Here is a 17,675-nt window from a genome sequence, read left to right as displayed (position 1 = left end):
GGTGTGGGTTCAATTCCAGACCTGAAGGGCAGCTAGGGGCCATAGTTTCAGTGGTTCCACCAGGCTCTATTGGACCAGCAAACCTGGTCCCCCCTCCTTTTTTCCCTCCAAATGATTTTGAGTTTTGTTCCACATTGTTCTCCTTCTCTATCAAGTATCTCCTACATAGATCCACTTCCAAGTGGATGACAGTGATAGCCAGGCACCATCTAGTTCTTCTGGTCTCACAGTCGTATAGGCTGCAGATCGGATGGTATACTAGTCACTAGGACTAATTGTTTCCATGAATTTTTGGTTTTCTTCATTCTTCTTTGCTCTGGATGAGGAGAGACCCATTGTTACATCTAGATGGCAGCTTGCCAGCTTTTAAGATCCCAGTTGCTACTCTCCAAAGTAGGAGGTGGAACAATGTTTGGTGTGGTATGTTATGCCAATTGAACTTGATGTCCCTTGCAACTATGGTCCCGAGCCTACAGGTTCAATTACTCGGTCCCTCTGGGTTGCTGGCTGTGACCAAGCAGTGACTACAACCTTGCCCCTTTTCAGCTCTACTATACACCTGGGAATTCAGATCATACACATAAATTTAGAGCACCATTGTCTGCCAGCCTTATACATGTTCTTGGGTACACTCCCTGCTTCATAGACATACCTACTAGTTCAGCCAGTCTACCCATCTATCCACCCATATACTCATGTTTGCCTTCACTGACAACGCAGTACTGTATGTGCAAAAGGGCTCATCTTTGTTGTCTGTACCTCCCATGTACCTCTCTATGTCTTTGTCTTTCTCAATGCCACCATATTGATCACTCACGTTTGGTACATTGCCCTTCTCTTCACCCAAATCAATATTTATCTCTATCTATCTAACAGTGTTCCCTCCCCTCCCCTCCCACCCCTGGTAACCAACAAAGAAAATTTCCTTCTATAGATAAACCTTTCCTTGACTTTTACAATTATGGACTAATACAATATTTGTCCTTTTGTGATTGACTTATTTCACTCAGCATAATGTCTTCCAAGTTCATCCACATTATGCGGTGTTTTGCAGATTCTACATTATTCTTTAGTGTTGCATAGCATTCCATTGTGTGTATGTACCATAGTTTGATTATCCACTCTTCAGTTGATGGACACCTAGGTTGTTTCCATCTTTTAGCTATTGTAAATAGTGCTGTGATGAACATAGGTGTGTATATGTCTGTTCTTGTCATGGCTCTCCCTTCTTTAGGATATATACGTAGTAATGGAATGGCCAGGTCAAATGGTATTTCTAAATCCAACTTTTGAAGGAATCACCATCTGTGAATATTCTTAAGAAGTATCTGGATCAAGCAATTTCTGGGTTGCCCCAGACAGGTGCAAATACCTGGGTGGTCAACAGTGTTCTTAAGACTAGATTAGATTTAGGTGGATTATTTTGTGGCAGAAGAATAAGGAAGGCAGCATTCACCTAAGCTTAGCCATGCAATGTATATCCCATTTCTAGATGACAGTCTCATAATCAGACAATAATTGGGCAATATTAGAATGATAAACTATTTAGCAGAAGGGAAAAAAATGGAAAGGAAATGATTTTGCCTTTAAATTGTTCACTCAGAAACCAAATACACCAGAAAGATTGCCCTGAAAAATAGACCGCTGAGCTATATTTCTTCTCATACTCCATTCCTTCCATGATCCAGTTCTAACTTGGATCTTCCAAACTCTTACAATCTGCTAGTCATTTCCCCTTGTCCCTGCCCTCAAGGACAATTCCACCGTCCTCATACTGTTTTCTCCAGCCACCACCCACATTCAGAAATATCTTCAGCAGCCTCAATATGTCTAGCTTGCTTAAAATATTCACACCTCCCACACCTGGTGGCTTGCAGCTTCTAATCCAACATTTCACATTACTCACTCTAATTATCTAACTACCATTTATGTTTGCTGCTTCTGTTTTTCGATTGCTTGGACAGCTCCTGCTTCTGTGAAGACAACTAGCTTGCAACCAAATTTCAGAAAGCACCTCACTACTGAATAAAAAAAAAACAAAATACATTTACTTACAATTTATTATTTTTTTTCCAGCCAAATTAAAAATTTACTTACAATTTAATAGCAAAATAGAAGTAATATAATTATAACACTTCCTCCCATACAGGGAAAATAAAAATAAAATTCATCATTTGAGCCCAACCCAAAGACAAAACATGTCAGTAGTTGAGATTATAAACTCAGTCTGGGCTCCACACATAGCAAGATAGAATGATTGTCTTGACTCCTAGTTAGCTACTGTCTGAGAGGGCCTATTTCACATCTGTTTCTCTCTCTGGGCTCAACTTGTACAGAAACAGCAGGACTGTCCACTACAGAAGCTGGGATCTGGTACAATACAATATTTGTCCTTTTGTGATTGACTTATTTCACTCAGCATAATGTCTTCCAAGTTCATCCACGTTATGCGGTGTTTTGCAGTTCTACATTATTCTTTAGTGTTGCGTAGCATTCCATTGTGTGTATGTTTGATTATCATAGTTTGATTATCTACTACTCAGTTGATGGACACATAGGTTGTTTCCATCTTTTAGCTATTGTAAATAGTACTGGGGAGCTGAGAAAATGAACTAACTTACTCAAGCCTCCCAGTGTGATTCCCATGGAACTAAGATTGGAAAATCCACAGATTGAAAATGTTGCAATGACTTCTGCTCTCTCCTAGGAAAAACAAAAAACAAAAAACAAAAAGAAAGAAAGAAATGAACTCAGTCCTATCAGCACATAACAACAACAACAATGTGTGCAGTATTATAATCATGCTAGAAGTTTCAGAGTACATATATCCCCCAATCTTTTCCATACTAAGTAATGTGCAAGGGATGCTCAGAAAATAGCTGTTCCCTGAATTATTACAGGAATAATGATATGGAAATCACCAGGGCCTCTTTGCCCAATGCTGTTTTTATTGAAGCATAAGAATAAGGAAAAGGTCTAGGAATGTGTCTAGTGAAAAAGAGAACAAGAGAGACCAGTATACAGTAAATTAAACTTATAAGTTAAGAAACAAGCAAATAAACAACTTTCTGCCCAGTTGATCTTGACTCATGGTGACCCCATATGTTGCAGAGTAGAACTGTGCTCCATGGGGGTTTTCAAGGCTGTGACCTTTCAGAAGCAGATTGCCAGGCCTTTCCTCCAAGGCATCTCTGGGTAGGTGCACATTCCAACCTTTCAGTTATTAGTGGAGCACTTCACTGTTTATACCACCCACTGACTCTGTAAGTGAAGTTGTTGTTGTTAGGTGCCGTGGAGTCATTTCCAACTCATAGTGACCCCATGCACAGCAGAACAAAACACCACCCAATCCCACGCCAGCTCCATTATCCTTGCTATTCTTGAGCCCATTTTCACAGCCACTGGGTCAAACCATCTCATGGAAAGCCTTCCCCTCTTTTGTTGACTCTCCACCTTACCAAGCATGACATCCTACCCCAGGGAATGGTCCCCTCTGACAACATGACCAAAGTAGTTGAGACGAAGTCTGACCATCCTCGCTTCCAAGGAGCATCTTGGCTGCACTTCCTGCAGTACAGATCTGTTAGTTCTTTTAGGGATCCAGGTGAGGAGAGGGAACCCAGATCATGCCTCACAAGCAACAAGGTGGGAAAGCAGGGAGAGGACAGAAAAGGCAAAGGGGACCGGAACAGATCGAGGAGTCAGCTGCAGGGATCCAGGTAAGGGTGGTTGGAGAGGTTTCCAACAGCTAAGGGAGACAAACTTGTCTGTCGGTTTGTCCTACTGTGGTGACGTATTGCTGTGAGTCTTGAGGCTTTGACACTGGTGTTTCAAACTCAGTGGGGTACACATGGTGCACAGGTATCAGCTCGGCTTGCAGACTGGGACAGACTAGGAAGAAGGAAGAGGCCATCCACTTCTCAAAGAATTGGCCATAGAAAACCTTATGAATAGCAGAGAAACATTGTCTGATACATTACTGCGCAACTTCATGAATAGTCCAGAAATATTGTCCAATACAGAGGAGGAAGATGAGTCACTTAGCTTAGAAAGCTCTCAAAGTAGGACTGGACAAGAGAGGCATTATCAGAGTAAAATCAGCCTTACTCGTGGATAAGGTAAGGCTTTCGAGACCTCCATTTGCTGACGTGGCACCACTCAAACTGAGGAGAAAGAACGGCAAATATCCATTAATAATCGGAACACGGAATGTACGAAGTATGAATCTAGGAAAATTGGAAGTTGTCAAAAATGAAATGGAACGCATAAAGATTGATATCCTAGGCATTAGTGAGGTGAAATGGACTGGTTTTGGCCATTTTGAATCAGACAACCATATGATCTACTATGCCAGGAATGACAGTTTGAAGAGGAATGGCATGGCATTCATCATCACAAAGGATGTTTCAAGATTTGTCCTGAAGTACAATGCTGTCAGTGATAGGATAATATCCATACGCCTACAAGGAAGACCCATTAATACGACTATTATTCAAATTTATGCACCAACCACCAAAGCCAAAGATGAGGAAATTGAAGATTTTTATCAACTTCTGCAGTCTGATATTGACTGAACATGCAATCAGGATGTGTTAATTATCACCGGTGACTGGAATGCAAAAGGTGGAACCAAGGAAGAATCACTGGTAGTTGGAAAATTTTGCCTTGGTGACAGAAATAATGCAGGAACTTGCATAGTAGAATTTTGTAAGACCAACGACTCGTTCATTGCAAACACCTTTTTTCAACAACACAAATGGTGGCTCTACACGTGGACTTCACCAGATGTAACACACAGGAATCAGATTGACTACATCTGTGGCAAGAGACAATGGACAAGGCTCAATATCTTCAGCCAAAACCAGGCCAGGAGCTGATTGTGGAACAGACCATTAATTGCTCATATACAAGTTCAACTTGAAGTTAAAGACAATTAAAACAAGTCCATGAGAGCCAAAACATGATCTAGAATATATCCCTCCTGAATTTAGAGACCATTTAAAGAATAGATTTGATGCATTGAACACCAACGACCAAAAACCAGAATTGTGGGAGGATATCAAGAATATTATCCATGAGGAAAGCAAGAGGTCACTAAAAAGATGAGAAAGGAAGAGAAGACCAAAATGGATGACAGAAGAGACTCTGAAACTTCCCCTTGAGCGGAGAGAAGTTAAAGCCAATGGAAGAAATGCCACGATAAGAGAGCTGAACAGAAGATTTCAAGGAGCAGCTCAAGAAGACAAAACCAATTACTACAATGAAATGTGCAAATACCTGAAGTTAGAAAACCAAAAGGGAAGAGCACACTTGGCATTTCTCAAGCTGAAGGAATTGAGGAAAAAATTTAAGCCTCAAGTTACAATATTGAAAGATTCTAAGGGCAAAACATTGAACGATGCAGAAAACATCAAAAGAAGATGGAAGGAATACACAGAGTCACTGTACCAAAAAGAACTGGTTGATCTTCATCCATTTCAGGAGATGGTATTGATCTAGAACCAATGGTACTGAAGGAGGAAGTCAAAGCTGCAGTGAAGGAATTGGCTAAGAACAAGGTTCTGGGAATTGACGGAATACCCACTGAAATATTTCAACAAACGGATGCCCCATTGGAGGCACTCACTCGGTTATGCCATGAGATTTGGAAGACAGCTACCTGGCCAACTGACTGGAAGAGATCTATATTTGTACCCATTCCAAAGAAAGGTGATCCCACAGAATGTGGAAATTATAGAACAATATCATTAATATCACACGCAAGTAAGATCTTACTGAAGATAATTCAAAAACGGTTGCAACAGTATATTGACAGAGAACTTCCAGAGGTTCAAGCTGGATTCAGAAGAGGATGTGGAACAAGGGATATCATAGCTGCTGTCAGATGGATCTTGGCTCAAGGCAAAGAATACCAGAAAGATGTTTACTTGTGTTTTATTGACTATGCAAAGGCATTTGATTGTGTGGATCATGACAAATTATGGATAACATTGAGAAGAATGGGAATTCCCGAGCACTTGATTGTACTCATGAGGAATCTGTACCTTGACCAGGAGGCTGTTGTTCGAACAGAACAAGGGGACATGCATGGTAAGGCAAAGAGAAGGGAGTGCGTCAGGGTTGTATTCTTTCTCCACACTTATTCAATCTATATGCTGAGCAAATAATCCGAGAAGCTGGACTATATGAAGAAAAACGTGGCATCAGGATTGGAGGAAGCATCATTAACAACGTGAGATATGCAGATGATACAACTTTGCTTGCTGAAAGTGAGAATGACTTGAGGCACTTACTGATGAAGATTGAAGAACACAGTCTGCAGTATGGATTACATTTCAATATGAAGAAAACAAAAATCCTCACAACTGGACCAATAAGCAGCATCATGATAAAAGGAGAAAAGATTGAGGTTGTCAAAGAATTCACGTTGCTTGGTTCTACAATCGACTCCACTGGAAGCAGCAGTCAGGACATTAGACCACGTGTAGCACTGGGCAGGTTGGCTGCAAAGGAACTGTATCAAGTGCTGAGGAACAAGGATGTCTCCCTGAGGACTAAGGTGCGCCTGACACAGGCCATGATATTTCCAATTGCCTCGTATGCATGTGAGAGCTGGACAATGACTAAGGAAGACAGAAGAAGAGTTGATGCTTTTGAGTTGTGGTGTTGGCGAAGAATGATGAAGTACCATGGACTGCTAAAAGAACTAACAGATCTGTAATGAAGAAGGGGACTTTAGACCATCAAAAAATAGTGTTCTTGTGAACTGCCCCTGTGGTAAAGACCCTGATAATTATGTTGGGTCAGAGGTTGGGGAAAAATACCACATAGACCTCAGGGTAGCTCAGATACTTGAGAGAGAGGCTACTAAACATATTTTATACTTACTTTATGTTTAGGTCTGGGGCCCTGGAAAGGGATCTGTGGGTCTGCAACAAACTTTTGTGTAGCACTTTCTGCACAGAGCCTCACACTTTGTACGGTTTTCTGGATTGCCACTTACTGAAATCCACTGTTTCTCACCACCAATCCACTCCTCCACTCCAGAGAGACGTTTATGTTTGTATTGAGACAGATGCTGATAGGCCACAAACTCATTTATGAAGAACTTGATCCCCACCAGCTCAGCCACTATTGGACATTCTGCCCACTCTACACCCATCATGAAGACCATGGGCCTTAGAATATAGGAGCAGATGACCTAAAGGAAAGAAAGAGAGACTCCAGGAAAAGAAAGAACAAATAACAGTCAGAAGTCAAGGGCTTTCTTAAATCTTGACTCTATCCCTTCCACCTTTTTCCAATTTATGCTTTCTCTTAGCTTACTTTGGGTCAGAATGGCATGCATAGCTCAAGGACTATTTATCTACATTCCAGGGGGACATCCCAACAAATGTGATTTTTTACCTGGAAACTGAGCCCCTGTATCTCCACCAATTCCCCTAGCCAGGCGAGGGCAGCATTGATGAAGGCCAACACAGCCAAAAAGGTGATCAGGTTGGCTGCTACATTAGCAGCAAGGCCTATGGCATCTGTGGCTCCATTGCTGGCAGCTTCCAGGATATTTCTCTCCTTCCTGTGGTTAATGGGCATGAGGGGAAAATTGTGGTGTCTAGAGTAGTCTCAGCCTTCGGAGAAGAGAAATCTCACTCTCTATTAGGAAGGTTCAAGGCCAGTTTGAACGACAGTGGGAGTTCCTTAGTAACCCCATGAGTGGACATAATCTTAAAGCAGTAGTATCACATATAATTGCCATGAAATTGCACTGAGAACAAGGACAGAGAGTACAGGCATGCAAAAATTAGCAGTAGGTGGTAGGGTTAAAAAACAAACAAACAAGAGAAAGTTAAGGTGAGTAGCTAGGGGCAGAGATGGCAAGAGAGGATATGGAATCATGATATTCCCACTCAAGGAGATCTCAAACCTCTGCCGTCTCAACACCACTTGACTGTGCACCAGACTTCATCATCTCCTAAATTATATGCTTCATTGGACTTACCCACGGGGAAGCTTTACCCCCTTCCCATTCTTAAACTTAGACTCTTCCACTTCTGGATATATCAGCTTTGACAAGGCAAGAGCACAAGGGGCAGCCATCACAGAGGCAGAAATCAAGGATGCTGGGCTGATCTGTAAGACCAGACATAGAGGTTAGTGCCTCTGCAGAACACAGAACTCAGCCTCACTCAGGAGTGATCAAGCACACAGTATCTACCCCAAAGGAGATGTAGGCTCCCAATACAGTGCCTGAAATGGTGGCAAACCCTCCAGTCATCACTGCATGGATTTCAGAGAGTGTCATGTCTCCAAGGTATGGACGAATGAGCAGAGGTGCCTCTGTCTATAAACAAGGAAAAAACAATCAAATTCCAGGACGGTATGCCTTCCACCCCAGAGTGCTCACTCCAGTCCCTGGGACTGAGTACATTAGGCACACACTCCTCCACCATGAGCTTTGTTCTAGTGAGAATAAAGTCAGCACTGAGCACTGAGCTCTGCTCTCAGGCCATCCCAGTTTTGCCTCATTCCCTCTGGCATCTAATCGTATTCTGGCTAGCTATCACTTGTTTTCATACATGTTTGGCTTATCTACTTGAATTTAAGAAATAGAGAAGGAAGTGGGCTACAGGACTAATTATCTGTATGAAGCATGGCCTCATCTACATTGAAACTGGATGGTGCTTGGCTACCCTTACCATGTGTCTGACCAGGACCACAATAGATGGATCCCGATAGAAAGGGAGAAAATGTAGAACACAATTTCAAATTCTCAAAATCCATACTTACTGGACTCACTGAGAGAGGAGAAATCCCACCTGAGATATTTGTTAAGCCTTCAGCTGAAACCATCCTTTCAAATCACCCTTTAGCTAAATAGCAGGTTAGCTCATAAATATTGAACATCACTCTTGAATAGTGTGCTCTTTCAAAAAAGCATCTATGTGACACCAAATGATCAACATATACTCTAAAGCACAGCTGAGAAGGTTAGGGGATGTAAGACTAGGCTGATGGGAACAGAACAACTAGAATGGACATAATGAGAACATTGATACAATGTGAAGAATGTAACCAAGGTCACTGAACAATATATGTAGAAACTGTTGAAGTGGAATCTGTTTTGCTATTTACACTTCTGCTGAAAATACAATAAAACATTGTTAAAAATATTATAGAAAAGAAATGGTGTATTTCTTTTGAACACTTTCAAGGTCTAAAGCCACGTATTTTCTGAATGAACTTATGGAGTACAGTGCATTTACTGAGTACGTATTAGATGCTTAACGAGTATTCATTAAATGAATTGCAAGTAGGTCCTATAACCCCACTTTTGATGAAAGAATCAAAATAATGTTTGTGAAGATGTTACGACACTATGAAGGGACAATTATGTAAACTATATTAGTATTGATCTAAAAAGAAAAAAAATCCAAACTCAACTGCCGTGGAGTCGGATCCGACTCATAGCAACCCCTGCTTGGGTTTCCGAGGCGGTATCTCTATGGAAGTAGATTGCCAAGTCTTCCTTCTGATTGTTGACCTAAGATAATATTATTTACCATTTAATAATTGTCAACTATTTGCCTAATGCTGAACTAGATGTAAGGATATTAATACGAATAAGGCAAAGATCCTACTTTGAGGAGCTTGTTGTTGTTGTTGTTGTTATGTGCCGTTGAGGAGCTTAGATTCTAAAAAAGGAAACCAGTTATGGATAATTTTAGGAAAATGTGAGGTGATTGCTAAGGTAGAAGTATCCAGAGGTACTCTGAGAACATTGCAGAAACACTTCTGGGCCTTGGGTGAAAAAGAGTTCAATACTAACTCCTTGTCAATTTGACAAGCTGTGGTTCTTAACATTGAGCTGATTGGTCAATAGCATATATCGAGCACCTACACTATACAGACAAATGTACCAAACAAGTATCATGTGGAAGAACTTGGGTGTTAGCCATGGGCAAGGCAAGCTGTTTTCTCCTTAGACACCCTGAAAAACAAGGGCCACAGGGACTCACAGGAAGAAACTAGATTATAGATCACGCATGCTTCCTAGCCACTGAAGGGGATGAGATATGAGATAATTCCTGTGTAAGAAGTTGGATCTGTGGCTAAGGATGTCCAGATTAAGAATGCCATGCCCAGATAAATATTATCAGATATTAATAGTAAAAACAATGAACTGAATTCCCTTTGAGCTTATGAGGTGTTTTTTTTTTTTTTTTTTCCCCATCAGCCATTGGCTGCCCACAGTTTTCATTTATTTGACTTTTCAGAAGGAAAGCATATTTTTCTCAACCTATTTTCTGCAGAGTTCTCAGTTTCACAGAGAAAAGAAAACCAGAAGGCTTCTGGGTACTTACCATGCCCACAAAGATGTTTCCTGCCACAGCCAAGGTCTCAGTGGCAGTGGTGCCCATGGTGATTTGCAAACACCAGGCAATCTAAAGGGATACAGAGACCCAAGCCATTAGCATTTGCAGGAATCTTAATAAAGTAGTGTACAACAAAACCCTCCCTCTCCATTCTACTGATAAGAAAACTGAGGCTTAGAGAAGTATGCTGACAAGCCCAAGGCCAAAAAGGCTTGGCTTACAAACAGAGTCTGGGCCAGAACTCAGGACTCTTGGCTTTTAGAACAAATAAACTAGAATTAAGTATGAAAGGATGTTGTTGTTGTTGTTATGTGCCGGCGAGTCATTTCCGACTCATAGTGACCCCATGCACAGCAGAACGAAACACTGCCCGATCCCGCGCCAGCCCCACAATCCCTGCTATACTTGAGCCCATCATCGCAGCCACCGTATCAATCCATCTCCTTGAAGGCCTCCCCCTCTTTCGTTGACCCTCCACTCTACCAAGCATGACATCCTTCTCTAGGGAATGGTCCCTTCTGACAACATGACCAAAATAGGTGAGACGAAGTCTGGCCATTCTTGCTTCCAAGGAGCATTCTGGCTGCACTTCCTCCAGGACAGATCTCTTAGTTCTTTTAGCAGTCCATGGTACTTTCAGCATTCTTCGCCAGCACCACAACACAAAAGCGTCAACTCTTCTTCGGTCTTCCTTATTCATTGTCCAGCTCTCACATGCATACGAGGTGATCAGAAATATCATGGCTTGTGTCAGGCACACCTTAGTCCTCAGGGAGATATCCTTGCTCCTCAGCACTTGAAACAGTTCCTTCGCAGTTGACTTTCCCAATGCTACACGTCGTCTAATGTCCTGACTGCTGCTTCCGTTGGCATCGATTGTAAAACCAAGCAATGTGAATTCCTTGACAACCTCAAATCTTCTCTCCATTTATTGTGATGCTGCTCATTGGTCCAGTTGTGAGGATTTTTGTTTTCTTTATGTTGAGATGTAATCCATACTGCAGACTGTATTCTTCAACCTTCATCAGTAGGTGCCTTAAGTCATCCTCACTTTCAGCAAGCAAAGTTGTATCGTCTGCATATCTCAGGTTGTTAATGATTCTTCCTCCAATCCTGATACCACATTTTTCTTCATATAGTCCAGCTTCTCAGATTATTTGCTCAGCATATAGATTGAATAAGTGTGGAGAAAGAATACAACCCTGACGCACTCCCTTCTTGATTTTAAACCATGTAGTGTCCCCTTGTTCTGTTCGAACGACAGCCTCCTGGTCAAGGTACAGATTTCTCATGGGTACAATCAAGTGCTCGGGAATTCCCATTCTTCTCAATGTTATCCATAATTTGTCATGATCCACACAATCAAATGCCTTTGCATAGTCAATAAAACACAAGTAAACATCTTTCTGGTATTCTTTGCCTTGAGCCAAGATCCATCTGACAGCAGCTATGATATCCCTTGTTCCACGTCCTCTTCTGAATCCGGCTTGCACTTCTGGAAGTTCTCTGTCAATATACTGCTGCAACCATTTTTGAATTATCTTCAGTAAGATCTTACTTGCGTGTGATATTAATGATATTGTTCTATAATTTCCACATTCTGTGGGATTGCCTTTGATCTAGGGCCTAGGCCTGACCATTTGATAGCAGGTGTGCTTGGAAGAATTTATCTTTCCACAAGGTTCTTACTTTCTGCAAATCCTATATATGAGCATTTTCCAAAGGAATTATCATGTTTGTGCCTCTTGACAGATCACAATTTGAAGGCTCATCTCCTGACTGGTACAGGAGAATAACTCACCTTCTGAACTACCCACTGCACAAGGCCCAGATAGTAGAGCATGGACATCACACATCCAAAGAAAAGAATAATTGGTAAGGCCTGTAGGGAGAAGTAAGCTGATAAGACATTATATCACATGTGTTCATGTATACCTTAAGTGAACTCTGTGTGTCAAGCCTCTAAATTAAGTTCCTATTATCCCCAAAGCATCTGAGCAGTGGAGATACTGAGTGGATATTTAAATGCAAACTGTTGTTGTTATTTGCCATTGAGTTGGCCCCGACTCATAGTGACCCCTCCTTGGGTTTCCGAGGCAGTATCACTATGGAAGTAGAAATGCCCAACCTTCCTTCCAAGGAGTGGCTGGTGGGTTTGAACCGCCAGCCTTCTGGTTAGCAGTCAAGTGCCTTAGGCACTATGCTACCAGAGCTCCTAAATGCAAACTAGTCTAGGAATAAATTTAAAATGCACTGGGAATCTATTATTGCATCCATACTAAGCCACAAAGAGATCTTAACTGAGCCTTGTTGTTGTTGTTGTTATGTGCCGTGGAGTCAGACATGACTCATAGCGACCCTTCCTTGGGTTTCCGAGGCAGTATCACTACGGAAGTAGATTGCCCAACCTTCCTTCCAAGAAGTGAGCCTTCTTAGCCTGATCCATATTTCATCCAAGTTCAGGATGGTAATGATCAAAGGGTAAGTGATTGATGCTGTTTCCTCTACTGATGGGACTAAATGATCTCCTTCTGGCCAATTCAGTATAGAGGATGGCTGATCTCTTAAATGCACTTATTCATCCTCTGCTATACCCCTCACTGACCCTTATTCCTGTTCATAAAGCAGATATAACCTGAAAAGCAAAGACATCCTTGACAAGCGTATCCCCAAAGACAAAACTGGATCCAGCCACGGTGTAGTTCAGGAATATCTGAGGGAAAGAAAGAGAACAAGATTGAATCCAGGAAAGGATATTGGAGAAAACTAGATCAGCTTCATTCATGATTAGGGCCTACTAGTGCTATTGAGGTTGACCTCCATTTGATAGTATGGAGGCAGGACTTAGTAGCTCAATTCTCTTTACTCATATTTTTAGTTATACCCCAGTATACTCCTTTCCCACCAGCATCATTAACAAGACAGCTCCAACTCCTAATGCTGTCCCACAAACTTCTTTCCCTATGGTTCTAAAAGAGCAGAGCCCTCACATTGACTCTCTCATACCTGAACCTGGTTTCCCAGCCACTGGAATGCAATAAATCCAGGATCAGTTCTGATGACCAAGATTCCAAAGACAAATTGAAGACCCAGGCCCCAAAGCACTGTCCTCCAGGACACCTGAGATTAATAAGAAAATTATTCCAATGTTAGTTCTAAACCCTACATGCCTATTACCTGATTGGGATTTTAAATTTGGGTACTTCATTATCTGTTCACGTATACTCTGGTTAGAACAAATGTAAGATGTTAACAGTAAATCTGAGGCAAAATGGAGTAAGGAACAGGGAACATAGCAAAGGGGAATAGGGCAGCAATATGTAAAAAGCCAAGTATGTCCATATGATTTTTAAAAAATATGTCTAGAGGTTGGATAACAATTATACAAATATATATACATACAAATAAAATTTTCATAAACCAATATTTTAACATTACTATACACAATACACAGGGAGCTCTGGTGGTGTAGGGTCTAAGGCATTTGACTGCTAACTGGAAGGTTGGCAGTTCAAACCCACCAGCCAGTCCATGGAAAGAAGACTGGACAATCTACTTCCGTAAAGATTTACTGCCTACGTAGTATCACTACAGAAGTAAGATTGACCAACCTTCCTTCCGAGGAGTGGAGTGGGTCCTAAATCTCATCTCTTCTGAATTGTGTCTTATAAAAAGTGTAGAATAGATACAGAGAAACATGCAGGGGTGAGAGACCACCCACACATCAAAGAATGCCCAGGGACACCAACAAAGAGGAAACTGTCTCTAGAGACAATGCGCTGATTGGACTTCTACCCTCCAAAACTGTGAGGAAAGAAAATCCCTGTTCTTTAAAACCACCCACTTTGTAATTAATACTGTGTGCATGTGCTTTGCAATTAGTATATGACCCTTAGCTATGTATTACTATGCCCAACCTGCATACCCAAAACTCACTGCACTGTGGTGTTTGGAGCAGGCAAAGAGTATGATGATGAACATGCAGATTCCTGCGAAGGACATCAGCTGCTCTGGCCTTTGAGCTGTGTCTAGAGCCAGCCATAGGATAAGACCAATCAAGGAGAGTCCTGCAAACACCCTAAAGAGGGAATGCCAAAGATTATGTAATTGACTTAGTGAATGAAGGACAAATAATTAAGCTTACCTTTAAAAAATAGAAGTTCACCCAGAGGTAACTGAAATAACTCAATAGTTTATTGTAGATGAGATACAAATATATTTTGAGAATTGTTCATCTGTCAGCTCCCTAGCTACTATTGACCTATAGGGTCACCATGAGTTGAAGTTGACTCTACAACAACTGCTGGTGTGATGGTGCTTTTGGTTCTAGAAAGTAGAAGTGAGGGCTTAAAAGCATGGATGAGGGCCTGAGAGAGAGCTCAGAAACTTATCTTATCTTACTCACCATCTTGCCCAAAGCTTCAGGCGGGAGTTTTCAAAGGGCTTCAGACATTGTATTAACTTTTCACCCAAGTGCTTCTTCAGTAAGCGTTGAACCAGGATAAAGACCACCAAACACGTGAGGACGAATAAGGCCAGTGCCCTCTGGAAATTCAAGATACAAGCTGCCAGGAAATAGGCAGCATATGCTAAAAAGAGATGATGCAGTGTAAGGATAAGCAAGGAGGAGCTTCCAAGGGGTGAAGGAAGCTCCAGTCATGAATATTAGGGACTTAAGCCAAGAAGAACCATCCAGAGAGCTGGCCAGCCAGCCCTAAATATCAGACTGAGCTGCAGTTTTCAAGGCCAGGAAAAATGTCTAATTGTTCTCTTGAGGATTCCTAAGGAGAGTCCCACTTATTTTCACTTGTCCCAAATGAAATCTCACCCCCTTCTATTTTAGCTGATATCTTCTTTCTGGCCCTTGGAGTAGATTTGATCAGCATTCACTCTTAGAAAAATAGTGCAAAAATCATTCACTTTTCTCTAAAACTTTGTAACTAATCATTTAACCTTTCCTGTTGAGATAATCTGTGTGATTAGAAAAAATAATAGTGGTAAACAAGGCTACCACTAAGGAAGCACAACGACAAGGTCCTCTCCCATGGCTCCTTGACTCCCCACAAAAATATCACTTTTATTCTCACTATCCAAGCTGCCTCCGCTGTTGACAGTGAGGTTCCATAAATCATTAATAGTATGCTTTAAATGGATTTTTGCTATCTTTTAAAAATATTTTATATTGTTGATCTTACTAGAAAACTAGCAAGTAAGTAATGTATAACAGGAGCTTCCCTTGTAAAGCATACAAGAACCATGCTCTGTATGAAGACAGTAAAAAAAGAGATAAGCTTATATTCTCTGAAATAATTAAGTCTATCAAATTGTACAGTTTTGAAAAATAGTTTATTCTCAGATATTACTTATTTCTGAAATTGTTAGTGAATTACTTGAAAGTTTCACTTTCGAGTAATTAAGATGCACACAGCAAATAGCCCTTTGGGTCAGTTTGTGAAGAAAATTGTTTTCCACATGGTAATTATCTTGACAAGAGGCAATATTCTAAAATGATTGTGTTTCTCACTTCCCTTCATTCTCAATATCTCACCTAAACACAATAGGCCCAACAGGATTTTCTTGAATAAGCTGGTGTGTGTTTTGCAGAATTGTCTTGCTTTGATGAAAGGTTGTTGGTACCTCCTGATGAGAAACCAAAAGACGAGATACAAAAATTACTCCATACCATTTGTATCTATTCCCAGGCCTTAGACTACGTGACCTAAGGCAGAATTTGCCCTTAATCAAAAAGAAAAGCTATTCATCCAGGGGAGAGTTAGGTGGTGTTCTGGCAATGCCAAAAGGTCAGACCAAACCTTGCCAATGGACAGAAGGTCTGAATAACCTTCATCTAGCCTGGATTAGTGGTATCTTTGGTATCCTTCCACTGCAGAAGTGGATGCTGGTCATATAAGGGAGAGATTCCTGAGCCTTAGTCTGTCCTCTGTTTCAAAGGGACAGTGGGTTGCTCAGTTCCCAAATACCTAAAGGAGTCTATTCTTCTGAGAATCAGCTTTGAGCATTTTCCCCTAAAAACTACAGAACCTATAGCCTTGAATAGTCAGTCAGATGTGCATTGATAGGAAGAAAAACACCACTGTACTCAGGAATCCCTTGGTGGGCAAGCCTAAGAGTAGGTATCCAGAAAGTGGGGCTATTCAAGATTGTTTTTTTTTTTTTTTTTTTTTTAGGATTTGGGTGAAGATTTACAGAGTAAATTCACTTTTCATACAGCAGTTCACATATACTTTGTCTCATGTCATTGACCAAAATTTACAATGCAGCAGCTCCCCTCCCACTTCCTCCCCATAGTTACCTCCTCCCAGTGTCCATCCTCAAGATTGTTTTAACAAATATTTATATAATGTTTTCTACGTGCTGGAGGGAGTCCCTGGGTAGCACAAATGGCTAAGTGCCAACTAGAAGAAATGTTGGTGGTTCAGACACAGAGGCATCTTGGAAGACAAGCCTGGTGACGTACTTCTGAAAGGTCACAGCCTTGACAACCCCATGCAGCCGTTGTACTCTGTATATATGGGGTTGCCATGAGTTGGAATTAACTTGATGAAAGCTAACAACAATAATGAACTAGACTCTATCTAGCAACTTTACAAATATTAACTCATTGACTCCTCCTAAGGGTGTCTATTTTATAGATGTGGAAACTGACAAAGAAGTTAAATAACTTTCCCAAGGTGACAGAGAGTGTAAGGAGCAAAGTCAGAATGTAAACTCAATTAGTCTGGCTCCAGAACCACCCCATGCTGTATCCCAGGTTCATTTTTCTCTGCCATTCCTAAAGTATCTTGAGCACGTGGCAGTCATATGAGAAAAAAAGTTCTAATTTCCAAATTCTTGGCAGTACTAAAGAAAGTGAGCCCAGCGAAAAAGGTCCCCGTATGGCTCAACCATGGCTGAGGACCAGTTACTAACTCCAAATGCCCTGGAGCTTTGGCCACCAGATTTCAGAGGTTCTTTCTCCATTGATGTCTCTCCTACCTAACATGCTCCTTGTTCCTCATCAAAGCCTTCTTTCACTTCTGCTTTCTCTGTTTTATCTCCATTTTCTGCAGGGATGGGCTGTCTAAAATCCTTCATTTGGAACTTGCATTTGTACACAACATAGCCAGGCCTGAGCACACTTCCGGACCTCCTTCTTGGTAATTTGTGTGGCTTATACCCACTGACCTATCTTGCCCTCTCCACCTTTCCCTGCCAAGCTTCTATACTCCACTACCAACCTCTTTGCAAGTCAGAACAGTTACTCTTAAAAAGTAGGCAGAAGAGACAGTAGTCTTGGTAGGA

General features: G+C 41.4%; 1 protein-coding gene across 1 annotated transcript in view; it reads right to left on the bottom strand.

The window, feature by feature from the left end:
- Positions 1-17,675, bottom strand: part of SLC28A2 (solute carrier family 28 member 2) — a 51,365-nt gene that overhangs the window by 3,144 nt on the left and 30,546 nt on the right. The window contains exons 3-14 of the mRNA XM_007935301.1: positions 15,922-16,013; positions 14,779-14,962; positions 14,310-14,451; positions 13,380-13,493; positions 13,009-13,086; positions 12,175-12,255; positions 10,362-10,442; positions 8,216-8,341; positions 8,000-8,130; positions 7,408-7,576; positions 7,004-7,201; positions 2,622-2,703 (exon numbers count right to left, since the gene is read on the bottom strand). Coding sequence (XP_007933492.1) covers positions 2,622-2,703; positions 7,004-7,201; positions 7,408-7,576; positions 8,000-8,130; positions 8,216-8,341; positions 10,362-10,442; positions 12,175-12,255; positions 13,009-13,086; positions 13,380-13,493; positions 14,310-14,451; positions 14,779-14,962; positions 15,922-16,013 — 1,478 coding nt within the window. The remainder of the gene's footprint in view (positions 1-2,621; positions 2,704-7,003; positions 7,202-7,407; positions 7,577-7,999; positions 8,131-8,215; positions 8,342-10,361; positions 10,443-12,174; positions 12,256-13,008; positions 13,087-13,379; positions 13,494-14,309; positions 14,452-14,778; positions 14,963-15,921; positions 16,014-17,675) is intronic.

Source organism: Orycteropus afer, unplaced genomic scaffold (assembly GCF_000298275.1).
Source record: "Orycteropus afer afer isolate SDZICR_OR568_19922 unplaced genomic scaffold, OryAfe1.0 scaffold00026, whole genome shotgun sequence".
In the NCBI taxonomy this organism is placed as follows: domain Eukaryota; kingdom Metazoa; phylum Chordata; class Mammalia; order Tubulidentata; family Orycteropodidae; genus Orycteropus; species Orycteropus afer.
Note: the sequence above shows the minus strand (reverse complement) of the source record. Positions and strands in the feature narration are given on the sequence as shown.